We start from the raw sequence: 15366 nt of genomic DNA, 5'->3' as shown, positions 1-15366 counted from the left end.
TCGACTCTGTCACCATTGAATACTCTGTTAGAGTTAGATACAGAATAAAGCTTCTTCTGAACTGCTCCATCTAAACTCTCTAAGGGCAGGTACAGCACGGGTTAATTGTTGAGGAAAGCTCTCTCTGGTGACCAGCCGATATGACTCAAAGTGCAGAGACAAACCTCCTGTTCTGACAAAAGGTCACTGAACTCAATGCTGCCAGACCTGCTGAGTTTCTCCGGCTCTACTTGTTTCCATTTCTTAATAGATTAGTGTTGCGGGCTTTAAATAAGTGCAAGTAGTGAACTAACAGGAACTCCGAACCAAAATTCATATTGATTCTGTTTAATTAACTTGTATGGCTTGAACTGGTTACCCAGAACACTGTGAGTTCCAGTGAACATAGAGTTTTACAGCACAGTACAGGCCGTTCAGCCCTCGATGTTGCATTGACCACGCCAGAAGCCCATCTAACCTACACTAGTTCATTTTCATCCATATGTCTATCCAAAGACCATTTAAATGCCAGGTACTGCTTCTTGTGTTTGGCTCTCCCATGGTCTTTCCTTTGTCCAATAACCACTCTGCTTTTCTGTCTCGTTACGTTTTAAATCATCTGCCTGCATCAGATGAACAGGAAAGTACCGGTGCCATAATATACACAGTGGAACTGAAGAGGTACGGTGGACCATTGGGAATCACCATTTCTGGGACTGAGGAACCTTTCGACCCCATCGTGATCAGTGCCCTCACCAAGAAAGGCCTGGCCGAAAGGTAAAAATCCACAGTAAGACTCCGCAAGTGGTAGTGGGTAACAGATGATTGCGATCTGAGTTAGTTACTGCACAGGCTGGAAGCAGAGTACATTTCAGGGTTCACGGCAAAATAGGCTTGTGGATTCCCTGCGAATGGAGCGGCCGTTAAACAGCCCCAACCCGAATAAAGTGGGAAGCTTCGCTTCTGAAGGGCCCAGCTAAAGTTTTCCCGTCAGTGTTCTGCTGGCATTTCATAGAAGTCTGGAAGTAGGCCGTTTGGCCCATTGAGCCCACACTGACCATCTAAAGAGCATCCCACCTAGACCCACCCCATCCCTGTAACCCTGCATTTTCCATGGCTAACCCATGTAGCCTGCTCATCTCTGGATACGGTGAGGCAATTTAGCCTGGCCAATCCACTTAACCCCCTGTGCATCTTTGGACTGTGAGAGGAAACTGGAGCATCAGAGGAAACCCATGTAGACACGGGGAGAATGTGCAAACTCCACACAGACAGTCACCCGAGGCTGGAATCGAACCCAGGTCCCTGGCGCTGTGAGGCAGCAGTGCTAGCCAGTGAGCCACCGTGCCCGGGAGCTGCAGGGAGTTGGACTCCTGAGAGAACAATGGGTCGGTGAACGAGGAGTTGAAATCCATACTTTGAGCCTCACTTTTCGCTTGCTGTCTTCACAGTGCAGGTGTCGGACTGAGTGGCGAGACCACACCAATTAGCAGGGATCTCACTGATTCGAGGGACTCAATTTTCAGGGCAATCAGAACAGTGGGCACATGACTGAACTAATTAAAAACCTGTCCATGAAGGTTGACTGGGATTTTCCAGTTAGCTTCCCGATTAGAGAGCCTAGTGACCCTCACTGCCTGATGGAGCCTTGCAGTATTGCCCATGGGGCCTGATGTTTTATTGAGAAGGAAAGCCCCTCCCCAATTAGTAGTCCACACATGCATCTGAGATTTGTGCATTTGAAAATGGATCATCCGACATTGAACTAAGGAGGTAGTTGTCATTGCAATGATTTATTTGGTTTGCGGGAGTTGGGATTCAGAGACAGACTTTGGCCTAATTTTCCCTTCTGGTTTCAGGACTGGAGCCATTCACATAGGGGACAGGATATTAGCCATCAATACAGTAAGCCTTAAGGGCAAACCACTGAGCGAAGCCATCCACCTGCTCCAAATGGCGGGGGAGACAGTGACCTTGAAAATCAAGAAGCAAGCAGACTGTGAGTATTGACTGCGGGGCGGAGAATTACAGGGTGAAAGGGACGATGGGGCTAACGTTCCAGGACAGATTGCGTAAACTTGGCTCCACCTCGGTCGACCGTACAATGTCGGTGTCGCAGTAGGCCATTCGGTCCATCAAGTCTGGTCCACTATGCAATGAAATCATGACTGATCTGTTAACCCTTAAATCCATTTTTGCACCTTGCTCCCATAATCTGTACTCATTCCCTTACTGATTAAAAACCTGTCTGCCTTAGCCTTGAATACACAAACACCCAGCTTCAGCAGACTTCTGCAGTGAAGAATTCCATGGATTTGTTACCCTCCGAGAGAAAACAGTTCCCCTTCGTCTCGGTCTTAATTCTCTCTTACTCTGAGATGATACCCTCTGGTCTGAGGTTCTCCCACAAGGGGAAACAGCCACTCAGCATCTAATCTGTCAAGCCCCTCAGAATCTTTGTCTGTTTTAGTCAGGTCGCCTCTCATTCATCTAAATTCTATTGACACGCTTAATCTCTGCTCATAAGACAGGGTCTTCCATTCTTTGTGTCATCCAAGTGAACCTTTTCCAGACTGTCTCCAGCATGAGTATATCTTTCCTTTGGGACCAAAACTGTTCCTGACATTCCACCTGTGGTATGACCAGTCCCTTATATAGTTTTAGTTAGATCTCCTTATCCATCCGCTCTGAAATAAAGGCTAACATTATACTTGCCTTCCCTACTACCTACTGAGCTTGCACACTAGTTTATTGTTCAGAGAGTGGTCGGATCGAGGTGTCTAAAATATTCAAAGGATGTGATGGGGTGGGTATAGGAAATCAAAACTATGGGGATATGATCTTAAATTTGGAGCCAGGCCATTTAGCAGGGAAGTCAGGAAGCAGTTTTCTACATCAAAGTGTGTAGAAATTTGGAACCCTCTCACTGACGCAGGGCGAGAATTGGATCTCTCAAGACTCCGACCGATAGATTCCTCTTGGATATAGGGATTGAGGGATTTGGAGCTTTGGTATTCCAAAATAGTCAAGAGTGTTATAAAAATGTAAAACCCTGTACGAGAAAACAAATTCACCTCATTGAAATGGGTTACCTATGACATTTAAACAGTAACCCTCATTCTGGATACTCCCACAAGAGGATACATCCTCTGCACACCTATGTTGTCAAAACCCCTCAGGATCTTCCATGTTTCAATCAAGTTAATTCTTACTCTTTGAAATTCCAGCAGGTACAGACGTAGCCTGTCTAACACAAAAGACAGAGCCAGTAGCTACAGACCTAGCCTGTCTAACACACATAAGGCAGTTCCAGCAGGTACAGACCTAGCCTGTCCAACACACACAAGACAATTCCAGCAGGTACAGACCTAGCCTGTCCAACACACACACAACAGTTCCAGCAGGTACAGACCTAGCCTGTCCAACACACACAAGACAGTTCCAGCAGGTACAGACCCTAGCCTGTCCAACACACACAAGACAGTTCCAGCAGGTACAGACCTAGCCTGTCCAACGCACACAAGACAGTTCCAGCAGGTACAGACCTAGCCTGTCCAACACACACAAGACAGTTCCAGCAGGTACAGACCTAGCCTGTCCAACACACAAGACAATTCCCGTTATATTATTCAGTGAATCTTCTCTGAACATATTTACATCCTTCCTTCAATCAGGTATCCAAACTGTAGGCAGTACTACAAATGCAATCTCAGCGGTGCTGTTTATATCTTTTCTATTCAATTCTCCTCACAATAAACAATAACATTCTATTAGCTTTCCTAATTACATGTGTGTGATAATACTAACATTTTGTGAGTCATGTATCAGGACATCCAGATCTCTCCGCATCTCAGAAGTTTGTAATCTCTCACCATTTAGACAATAGGCTTCTTTTTTACTCTTCATTCCAAAATGAACAATTTCACATTTTTCCCACATTATACTCCATTTGCCATATCTTTGCCAGCTCCCTAAGCCTATCACTATCCCTTTCTAGCGCCTTTGTCTTCTTTAACACATACTTTCCTCACTGTATATTTGTATTGGCAGCCAATTTGGCAACTAATACTGTGTCATTCCTACAAATTGGTGAAAGTTGAGATCCTAGCACTGATCCTGATGGCAAGCCACTTGTCACACTATGCCAACCTGAAAATGACCTATTTATCCCTCCTTTCTGATTCCTGTTAACCAGTCAATTTTCTATCCCTGCCAATATGCTACCTCCTACATCGTGAGCTTTTATTTTCCATCATAACCTCTGATAAGGCACTTTATCAAATGCCTTCTGGCAATCTAAGTACAGTACATCCACTGTTTCCCCTTTATTGACATGTTACTTCCTTAAATAATTTCAATAGAATGGTCAAACCTACAAATTTCCTTTCCACAGAGCCTTGTTAATTCTGCCTGTTTACCTTGAACTTTTCAAAGTATCCTGCAATGACTAGTAGAGGCTTTTTACATTTTCCCTTTTGCTAACTGGCACATACTTTCTGATTTCAATCTCACTCCGTTTTTGAATAAAGGAGTGATGTTTACAATCTTACAATTTAATGGCACTGTCCCCAAATCAAGGGGACTCTGGAAAATTAAAACCAGTGCATCAGCTATCTCACTAGCCACTTCCTAGAAGAGCGAGGATACACTCCATCGGGAGCTAGGCACTTGTCTTCCTACAACCCCACCATATTACTCAGGACCACTTCTCTGGTGATTGAGAGTTTGCTGATTTCCTCCCTCCTTCCATTTCCTGACTTACCATTACTTCTGGGATGTTATTTATATTGTCTAGGGAGAAAACTAATGCAAAATATCTGTTCAAAACTCAACTGTTATTTCTTTATTTTCCATTATTAATTCAGCAGTCCCACTTTCTATAAGAGCAATGTTTATTATAAGAGCAAAATTTATTGAAACTCTTACCACCTGTTTTTACGTTTCTGGCTAGCCTTCTCTCATGATCTAATGTTTCCCTCTTTATTAATTTTTGGTCATTCTTTGCATCTTTTGCAAGACAATGGCTCTAGTGATATTGGACTGTTAAATCAAAGACCCAAGTAATGTTCTGGGGACCTGGATTCGAATTTCATCACAGCAGATGGTGGAATTTGAATTCAACAAAAGATCTGGAACTACAAGTCTAAGGGTGATCATGAATCTATTGTCAATTTGTCAGAAAAACCTATTTGATTCACTAATGTCCTTTAAGGAAGGAATCTGTCACCCTTCCCTGGTCTGATGTACATGTGACTCCACAGCAATGTGGTTGACTCTTAACAATTAGGGATGGACAATGATGCTGTAGCCAGCGATGCCCTTGTCCCATGAATGAATGAATAAAAAATAAAACCATAGAATCCCTACAGTGTGGAAACAGGCCCTTCAACCCAACAAGTCCACACCGACCCTCTGAGGAGTAACCCAACCAGACCCATTCCCCTACCCTATTATCCTACATTTACCCCTGACTAATGCACCTAGTCTACATATCCATGATCACTACGGGCAATTTAGCATGGCCAATCCATTTAACCTGCACATCATTGGACTGTGGAAGGAAACTGGAGCACCCAGAGGGAACCCACACAGACACGGGGACAATGTGCAAACTCCACACAGATAGTCGCCCGAGGCTGGAATCGAACCTTGGTCCTTGGTGCTGTGGGGCAGCAGTGCTAACCACTGAGCCACTGTGCCACCAGTCATATGACCTGCCACCTGTCTTTGCTCGATTATATGCTTTTTCTTTGAATTTGATCTCATCCCTTGACAGTTCTGGTTAACTGCAAATAGGGGGTCTGTTGACTTTAACTCTGTTTCTCTCTGCACAGATCATGCCAAACCTGCTGAGTTTCTCCAGCACTTTCTTTTTATACCTCAATCACCTAGGGTGATTCTATCCCTTTCTAGATCTCTCCATAGTGTACAGCATTCTGACTGTGAAAGATAATGCTGTTCCTTCTGGGGCTACTCTGGATCTCTCCTCCTTACAACACCTTCTTGACACTGAGACAGAAAACTTCAGGAGACAACCCACTGCTGTCTTCTCAAGAGTACCTGGGGATGAATGATAAATGCCAGCAACACTCTTATCCTGAGAATGAACAACACAATAACTTTTTGTCTTGGTTAACATTGGAACCTCTCTTCCAGGTTCTTTTTCGAAGAAGCCCAGTGCTGTATGTGAACTGAGTGACCCTGAAGATGAGCTCCCTGACTCTCAGAAGACCAACAAACTCTCCAAAATCCACTCAAGCACCATTCCAAGTATGGACAGTGCCATGGAATCATGGGATAGCTCAGGGCTGGAAGGGGCCTTTGGAAGCCACGGTGAGCTTATAACGTGACTCAAATATGCCTGTTTTAACATTCGGTTCGTATTCATGAGCTTGATTGTTTTGTTACTTTGGTGCGTAGGAGAGGTGGGGCGTGGATTTAAAACCATTGCTAATGTGAGGTCTCAGTCTCAGCCTCCTTGTAAAGGCAACTTCAGTGTTACCTCGATATCTCCCTGTGGAATTGGAGGAAAGGGATGGAGAGATGCACCATTTTTGTTTCAGTCAGTTTCTACCAGGAGCCATTCAAAGTGGCCTCTTTATTGGTCAGGGAAACCGAGGAATGGGAGAAGATCAATTCTTTTCCAAGCTGGAAAACTTCTCACTACTGGGTAGGGACAGAGTTTGACTTGTGTGATGGTTGGCTGCTGGGTAAAGAATACATTTTGACCTGGGTGACGATTGGCTACTGGTATTGGATGCACAGTTTGACCTTGATGGTGATTGGCTGCGGGTGTTGGGGTAGGGGACGCAGTTTGACGTGGATGGTACAAAATCGGAAATTGTTGGAACACTCCGCAGTTGAAAAATGTGATGCTGGAAAAACACAGCAGGCCAGGCAGCATCCGAGGAGCAGGAGAATTGACATTTCGGGCATAAGCCCTTCTTCAGGAATGAGGCTGGTGTGCCAGGCGGGCTGAGATAAAAGGTAGGGGGGAGGGGCGCTGGGAATAATGATCCTTGTAGAGGGAGGAGGAGAGCTTCTTCAAGGTAGGCATCCTTGCAAGAGGATTCGCAGTCGGTTAAGATCAACTAGGCCAAAGTGAGGACTGAAGATGCTGGAGACGAGAGTTGAAAAATGTGATGCTGGAAAAACACAGCAGGCCAGTGATCCTTGTAGAGGGAGGAGGAGAGCTTCTTCAAGGTAGGCATCCTTGCAAGAGGATTCTGGCAGCGTAGGTCGAGAGACATCAGAGTTAACGTTTTGGGGTCTGGTGACCCTTTATCAGAACATGGTCACTGGACCCAAAACTGATTTCTCTCCACCGATGATGTCAGACCTGCAGAGTGTTTCCAGCAGTTTCTGATTTCCTGCATCTGAAGTTCTTTTGGCTTTTTTTTTAACCTGGATGATGATTGGCTGTTGGTGATAGGGGTCCCAGTTTGACCTGGATAGTGATTGGCTACCAGACGGAGGACACAGTTTGATTTTGATCGTAACAAAAGCAGAGGTTGCTGGAAAAGCTCGGCCAACCTGGCAGCATCTGTGGAGAGGAATCAGACTTAACGTTTTGGGTGGAACGACCCTTCCCCAGAACTGATGGTAGCTTGGAAATTGTTGGAGGAGATGGGTTGGGGAGAACGGGGTAAAGTGTAAACAATAGGTGGGATTAGAGCCCAAAGAGAGAAAAGGCATGGTGGCTCAGTGGTTAGCACTGCTGCCTCACAGCGCCAGGGTCCCAGGTTCGATTCCAGCCTCGGGCGACTGTTTGTGTGGAGTTTGCACATTCTCCCCCCCCCACGCCGTGTCTGCGTGGGTTTCCTCCTGGTGCTCCAGTTTCCTCCCACAGTCCAGAGATGTGCAGGTCAGGTGAATCAGCCATGCTAAAATTGCCCATAGTGTTAGGTGCATTAGTCAGCAGGAAATGGGTCTGGGTGGGTTACTCCTCGGAGGGTCGGTGTGGACTTGTTGGGCCGAAGGGCCTGTTTCCACACTGTAGGGAATCTAATCTAATCTAAGAACAGTTGGATAGACAAACGAGTGGATAATGATTTGGCTAGGAGGGTGAATATCTGTTAATGGAGACTGTTAGTGGCTAACAATGCATTGTGCGTAATAGCAGATTGTGTGATAACAAGGCTTGGTGTGTGGGGTAGGGGGTAAGAACATGGGAGAGCTCAAGCCCAAACTTTATTAAACTTGATATTGAGTAGAAGGCTGCAGGCTTCCCAAGCAGAAAGCGAGGCGCTGTTCTTCCAGCTTGCGCTGAGTTTCACTGGAGCACTGCAGCAAGCCTGAGACCAGGGAATATGGTGGGGTGTTAAAGTGGCAGACAACTGGAATCTCAGGGTCTTTTTTTGCAGGCAGAACGTAGACGTTCTGTTGAGTGGTCCACATTGTAGAGGAGTGGATACAGAAGACTGGATTGTGTAGGTAAATCGTTGTTTCAACTGAAAGGTGTGTTTGGGCCCTTGGATATTGACATTGATTTGGACGGTAACTGGTTTCACTTTTCAACTCTCCTTGAAATCGTTGGCCAGTTGAACTGATGCTGTGGCCACCCATGTACATTGTGAGGACCATTGCCAGGGGAGTTTCAGAGCCGTTGCCTGGTCTGAGGCTGCACGAACTGCCTGAACCACACTGCAGGTATTTGCTGCCACCCTGTGGTTGTTCCTCTACCTTTAAGGGAAACCACAAAGAGCTGCTGCCAGTCAGAGGCCAGAGTTTGCATTTTTTGTGTGAATGGGGAAAAATACAATTTAAGAAGACAGGCTTGCATTTTCATAGCATCCTAAATAACTTGTTCATATCCCAAAGAGCTCACAGCCAAGGTTGCACTTTTGAAGTGTAGACCTAGCTGTTCTGTCAGAAACACAGCAGCCAATTTGCAGGCCATTCCCATTAAACAGTATTGTAATAATGTTCAACTAACTAGTTTCGGGTGATATAAATCGAGGGGTAAATACTGCCCGGGATAAATCAAATCCAGGCTCAATGCCCTGTGTATTTTTTTTCTTCAATTGTTCGGGACATTTCTTGAAGCATGTGGCCCCTGTAATTTTTTTTTTGCATTGGCCGTGTGGTAATTTAAAGGGGGCGACCTGCGTGTGATTTGCAGTACAGTTTAGAGAGAAAATGTCAATAAGGACGTTAGGGAGAACACAGAAATGAAAGCGAAACACTGCAGGGTGCTGAAATAAAGACAGCAAGTTCCGGAGAAACCCGACAGGTCTGGCGGCATCAGTGGAGAGAGAGAGAAACACTGTGGGTCTACCTACAGCACATGGACTGCAGCAGTTCATGTATCAGCTGTTCAAGGGACAGACAATACATACTGACTGAGCAACACCCATGTCCCACGAGTGAGTAACTTGAAGAAAAATCATATCTCAGTATTAAACTAAACATTTTTCAAGCTACAGCTCTGCAACTTCCCACTGTTGCCTGTAACTAAGAGACTTTGCAAACTACACTCGAAATGTGAACTCAGCTTCTCTCTCCACAGTTACTATCAGATCGGTTGGGTGTTTCTAACCTTCGCTGTCTTTATAGAACTCATCTGCCATTTCACAGAATCCCTACAGTGTGGGAACAAGCAATTTGGCCCAATGAATCCACACCGACATTCCAAAGAGTAACCCACCCATTCCCCTACGTTTACCCCGGACTAACACACCTGGCCTACACATCCCTGAACACTATTGGCAATTTGGCATGGCCAATACATCTAACCTGCACATTGTGGGAGGAAACCGGAGCACCCGGGGGAAACCCACACAGACACTGGGAGAATGTGCCGACTCCACACAGACAGTCGCCCGAGGCGGGAGTTGAACCCAGATTCCTGGTGCTGTGAGGCAGCAGTGCTAACCACTGAGCCACCATGCCACCCTACTTCCTTGAAATCGTGTTGTGGGAATCTTTTACAGTGATCTGAGAGACCAGGTCAATTTGTATTGGGGTTCTGGACCTTCTGATTTGGAACTGAGGGTGTTAGCAACTGAGCCACAGCCAACACCAAGGAGTTTGCAAGTGTTACACATCGACTCAGTTCAAGCACGTCGGTGAAGTGAGACTTATCCTGGGGGAGAGAGGAATTAGCTGTGACAGAGAGATTGAACCAGGACCAAGCTGAATTGAATTGAATTGGCTTTATTGTCACAAGTACTCAGTGGAAAGTTTACACGTTACCACATTACTGTACCTAGGTACAGATTGTAAAGAAAAATTCTTAAGGGAGGAAGAAATTTAGTAAATTAAAGAAATAAAAAGTCCAGGCTTGCAGATCATAGGAATAAATTAGAAAAAAGAAAGTTCAGAATAGCAGTCTTTCCAAACCACTCCATGCTGGCACCTAGCGTACAGTAACTACCATCTCACTGATACTGCGCGAATGTAGGAGTTGCCCAGTTTAGGTACCATCTCTTCTCCGCTGAACCCACACTGTCCCTGCAACCTGGAGACCCCAGAAGTCCCTACTCCGGGCCTAGTGTGAGCGCAACCAAGAGCCCCTGGCTTCGCTGGTGCCTCAGTGACACTAGGGGTCCCTGCTCCGGGCAGAACACACTACAGCCGCTGCCATACCAGTGCCAGGAAATCCCCACCCTGGGCCCACTGCAACCAGGAGTCCCTCGCTCTGCTGCCGAGTCAGGAGGACCCCGCTTTGGTCGTACTCAGGGAATATTCCCCCTCTGGGGCAGTCTGCTCAAGCTGTTGAGAAAGTTTTAGACAAATATGGCAGGGAACAGGAACCAGCAGCTTGCCACAATAAAGTGAAACCAGGCGCACAAAGGATTGGGAGAGACCGTCTAAGCATTAGGATTAGGCTAAAAGGGAAAGGGAAATGGTGTAGATGAAGTTTACCATGCAAGTCGATAAATGCAAAAATAGGGTTGGTAAGCTGCAGTCACAAATGCTCACATGAGACAATGGCAACACGTGAATCAAGACCTGGATCAAAATAACTCAGGGTTTGGTGCTACATATTTCTGGATGAAAGGTATGCAAGAAAGCTAAGTGAGAAAGGTGGAGGGATGGGAGAATTGACTAAGGAGATTATTACAGTTTTAGAGAGGGAGGATATCAAAGAGAGATCAAAAGCAGAATGTGTTTGCTTTGCAGTTGGAAATGATTGAGCTATTTTGAGATTACACACTTGGATGTATTCTATAGGCAAACGGCTATTGGGAAAGATAGCTTTGTAAGGAAATTCCAGAGGCATGCAAAATCTATTGATTAGTTATAAACGGAGATTTTAATTATTCTAAACTCGAATAGAAGTACTGTGAAGGGCTGAGCGGGGGTGGTTTCCATATCGTACGTCTCTGGTCCAACAAGGAAGGAGGCATTGCTGGACCTGGCTCTCGGGAATGAGGTGAGTCAAATACAAGTCTCAGCAGTGAAACGTTTAGGAAACAGTGATCATAATATCAGAATCATGATATATTCAGATCTTCCAATGAGGCACTTGTCATCAGATTGTTGCTTACCCAAATCCAACCCTTTTCTGCTGGGGCCATCCCAGAAATCTAGAGCCCAGCGACACTCTGAGAATCCTTTAGATCAAAGTAGAGTTGGGGGGAGACAGGATACTCCTCTTTTTATGGCATTAACTGATATATTGACAAGTTTAAATGTCCAGTTGGAAGATCAGAGGATGGAGTTAGTAAACGGGTAGGTGGTTTGGGATGGGAGTGAGTGAGTGGTTAGTCAGATTGTCAGGGTAGTTGGTTGAACAGCCAGATGGTGAGGTGTATTTAGCAGGATGCTGGGAAAGTAATTGATAGGTGGGGCCTACTTGGGTGGGCAGGACTGTCATGGGGGTGGAAGTCGAGGGGGCAGAGCTGGGTGATTGTGGTAGTCAGGGGTAGGAGGTGTCAAATGCTTGGGGGAGTAGTTGTGTTACTGGGGGCCAGTCAAATGCCGGGGGTAGGCAGATGGATGGATGTATGTTATGCATTCACCCAACAGTTAGACTAGGTTTTAATCTGTGCAACATTTCTGATGTATGTTTCTGAGGACTGTCAGAAGTTCAATCGCCGAGAATGTTCCAGACTGAAAGATTTCTACATGTGGCAGGGTAGGTAGCGCTGCTGCCTCACAGCACGAGGAACCCAGGTTTGATCAACCCTCGGGTGACTGTCTGTGTGGAATTTGCACATTCTCCCCATGTCTGTGTGGGTTTCCTCCAGGTCCTCTGGTTTCCTCCTACAGTCCAAAGATGTGCAGGTTAGGTGGATTGGCCGTGGTGAATTACCCATAGTGTCCAGGGATGTACAGGCTAGGTAGATTAGCCATGGGAAATGCAGGGTTACAGGAATAGGGTGGGGGTGTGGGTCTGGGTGGGTGCTCTTCAGAGGGTTAGTGCAGCCTCGATGGACCAAATGTCCCCTAACTGCACTGCGGAGAGTCTGTGATTCTACATTTCAAAAATACTCAGAGATGCAGGGTTAGTGCAGGAAAATGGTGTGTTGGCTTTCATTAACATAGGGATTGAGTTTAAGAGCTCTGAGGTTTTGCTGCAGCTCTATAAAACCCTGGTTAGACCACACGTGGAATATTGTGTGCAGTTCTGGTCACCTCACTATAGGAAGGATGTAGATGCTTCAGAGAGGGTGTGGAGGAGATTTACCAGGATGCTGCCTGGATTGGAGGGCTTGTCTTATGAAGAGTGGTTGAGTGAGTGAGGGCTTTTCACACTGGAAAGAAGAAGGAAGAAAGGTGACTTGATAGAGGGGTAGAAGGTAATGAGAGGCATAGATAGAGCAGATAGCCAGAGACTTTTCCCCAGGGCAGAAATGGCTGTCATGAGGGGGGTCATAATTTTAAGGTGATGGGAGGAAGGTTTGGGGGAGATGTCAGAGATAGGTTCTTTACTCAGAAAGTGGTGGGTGTGTGGAACTGCCAGCGGTGGTAGTAGAGTCAGAGACATTAGATTAGATTTTTTTAGATTACATTACAGTGTGGAAACAGGCCCTTCGGCCCAACAAGTCCACACCGACCCGCCGAAGCGCAACCCACCCATACCCCTACATTTACCCCTTACCTAACACTATGGGCAATTTAGCATGGCCAATTCACCTGACCCTGCACATCTTTGGACTGTGGGAGGAAACCGGAGCACCCGGAGGAAACCCACGCAGACACGGGGAGAACGTGCAAACTCCACACAGTCAGTCGCCTGAGGCGGGAGTTGAACCCCGGGTCTCTGGCGCTGTGAGGCAGCAGTGCTAACCACTGTGCCACCGTGCCGCCCACCACATTAGGGGCATTTAAGCGACTGCTGGACAAGCACATGGACGACAGTAAATCGAGGGGTGTGTAGGTTAGGTTGATCTTAGATTAAGGTAAATGCTTGGCATAACATTGTGGGCTGAGGGGCCTGTACTTCGCTGTACTGTTCTATGTAAAATGGTGTAGGTCTGGGAGATTAGCCAGGATTTCACCCCACGGTGGAGTGGTTAAGAAAGGCTGAATGGCCTACTCTTCCTAGTTCTTATTTACTTTAGACAGAGTATGGCAGGAGGCAGGGGAATCACCCATTGGAGGTTTTGCGCTTCCCGGGTAGTTCCACACACTGGGGTCTTCCATGGCGTCCCGATGTGAATCTGAGTCGTTACCCCCTTTCTCCAATGCTTCTTACTGGAAAATGTCGTCCACGATGTTTAGATTAACACTCGGGGAAAAGAATTCGAAGTCCACTGAGGTGAGAAAGGAACTAGCCCAGATAAACAGGAATCAGATGGTCTGGAAAAACTGTAATGGAACGATGGACTGCCTTTAACGATGGTTCAAATGGTTCCAGTCCACCCGAGATAGTTACCCGCTGGGCGAAAGATCAGACAAACAAAGCTGGGGTTTGAACCCGGGCTGTACATGGATTTCGTAGCAACTTAGAAGATCGAGACAGCTTATTCAAACCCCACCCCCTTGCTCCACCATTCAATATGATTGTGGCTGACCATTGATTGCAATGCCCTCCCCCATATCCCTTGATCCCTCGAGCTACGAGGGCTATACCTACCTCCGTCTTGAAAAAGCACTCAGTAAGGAGCTGCACAACAGGCTGGTAATCACAGCTGAAGCCCAAGGAATAAAGAGGGACAGTGGCTCTGAAGCTGGTTGGGTGGCAGGAAACAGAGAGTAGCATTAAACAGTTGTCCTTGGGATTGAGGAGAGTGTGTATAGCACAGAGCTTCCCATAGGTTTGCCCTGGGTGACAGAGGAGTCAGGACGCTGTCTCACAGTAACTGGAGCATAGTTTTTAAAACACACAGATTTGTTCTCTCTGTCCCAAGCTGTAGGCTACACCATCAGCAATTGTAAAACCTTTCTGAGAAAGCACTTTGGGACTTTTTTTACTGTGCTATACAGGTCGTTCTCATATCACGGGCGTTTAAATGTGATTTAGTTGTAACGCGATTTGTAACTTGTGGATTTTTAAAAAACTAAAGCAAACTCCTGTTTGCTGTTAGGCGATTCCACCCCCAGCACCAGCTGAACAGCAAACCCAGCCTCAGGATCCTCTGTCTGCAAAAACGCAAGTTCAGTATGAACAGCTAAAACAGCAATGCAGTCAGCAGTGCAAGCCTTAAAACTTGAAACGGGAAAGTCTGGTCTACATTTAGAAGGAACTTTATTTCAAACCGGGGTGGGGGGGGGGGGGGAATATTGTCAGCATCACATGGTCAGTCGGCTTGCATACTTTCTGGTGAAGAGCTTCATGAAACGTTCAGTGCTGTAGTCAGTGATCCGCCCCCCCGCACCCCACACACATTGTGTAATGTTTCCATTACTATAACCTGGGCTCCTGTCTGTGTTTACCCTGACAGCTTCCTACCATCACCAAACAGCAGGGATTGTGCCACGTCCTCACGAGTGGCAGGACACAAGTCGGAACAATAGCCCGGCACCGCGTGCCAATCGTCGGAAGAGCTACCCCTGTACCGATGGTGGTTTCAGCGAGGATGACTGGGACAAGACAGCTCGGTGAGAGATGGAAATCCTCTCCCTCCGTGTTTACCTTCATCCCTTCCCCTTCCCCCACTGCCGAACCCCCATCAAAGGCCACTTTTAGTTCAGTGGGTTTGAGCTGATGCCTATTCCAGGTCCTGTCCTCCTCTCTCTAGGAGGCAGTGAGCCCTCTCACCAAGGGCACTGGTCATCCCTTGTACAGTCCTTCACACAACAGCCTGGAAGAGCAAGAAAGATACACCGACTGAGAAGCCTATTCCTCCATGTTTAGCAAGGCAGTGTTGACCTGAGGCACCCACACTAGCTGCTGGATCCACAGTGAAATTGGGCTGTTGGCAGATTTCACCTCGCCCATCTCCAATCCCATTTTGGACAACTCCCCCATGCCACCTCAGCAAGCTTCAGTCTCAA

At 46.6% G+C, this 15366-nt stretch overlaps 1 protein-coding gene across 1 annotated transcript in view; it reads left to right on the top strand.

Annotated features, from left to right (window-relative positions):
* The window catches only part of grip2b (glutamate receptor interacting protein 2b), a 313063-nt gene that overhangs the window by 288807 nt on the left and 8890 nt on the right, over nt 1-15366 (top strand). The window contains exons 17-20 of the mRNA XM_043708656.1: nt 612-756; nt 1839-1978; nt 6136-6312; nt 14814-14970. Coding sequence (XP_043564591.1) covers nt 612-756; nt 1839-1978; nt 6136-6312; nt 14814-14970 — 619 coding nt within the window. The remainder of the gene's footprint in view (nt 1-611; nt 757-1838; nt 1979-6135; nt 6313-14813; nt 14971-15366) is intronic.

This window comes from Chiloscyllium plagiosum, chromosome 18 (genome assembly GCF_004010195.1).
Source record: "Chiloscyllium plagiosum isolate BGI_BamShark_2017 chromosome 18, ASM401019v2, whole genome shotgun sequence".
NCBI lineage: Eukaryota > Metazoa > Chordata > Chondrichthyes > Orectolobiformes > Hemiscylliidae > Chiloscyllium > Chiloscyllium plagiosum.
Note: the sequence above shows the minus strand (reverse complement) of the source record. Positions and strands in the feature narration are given on the sequence as shown.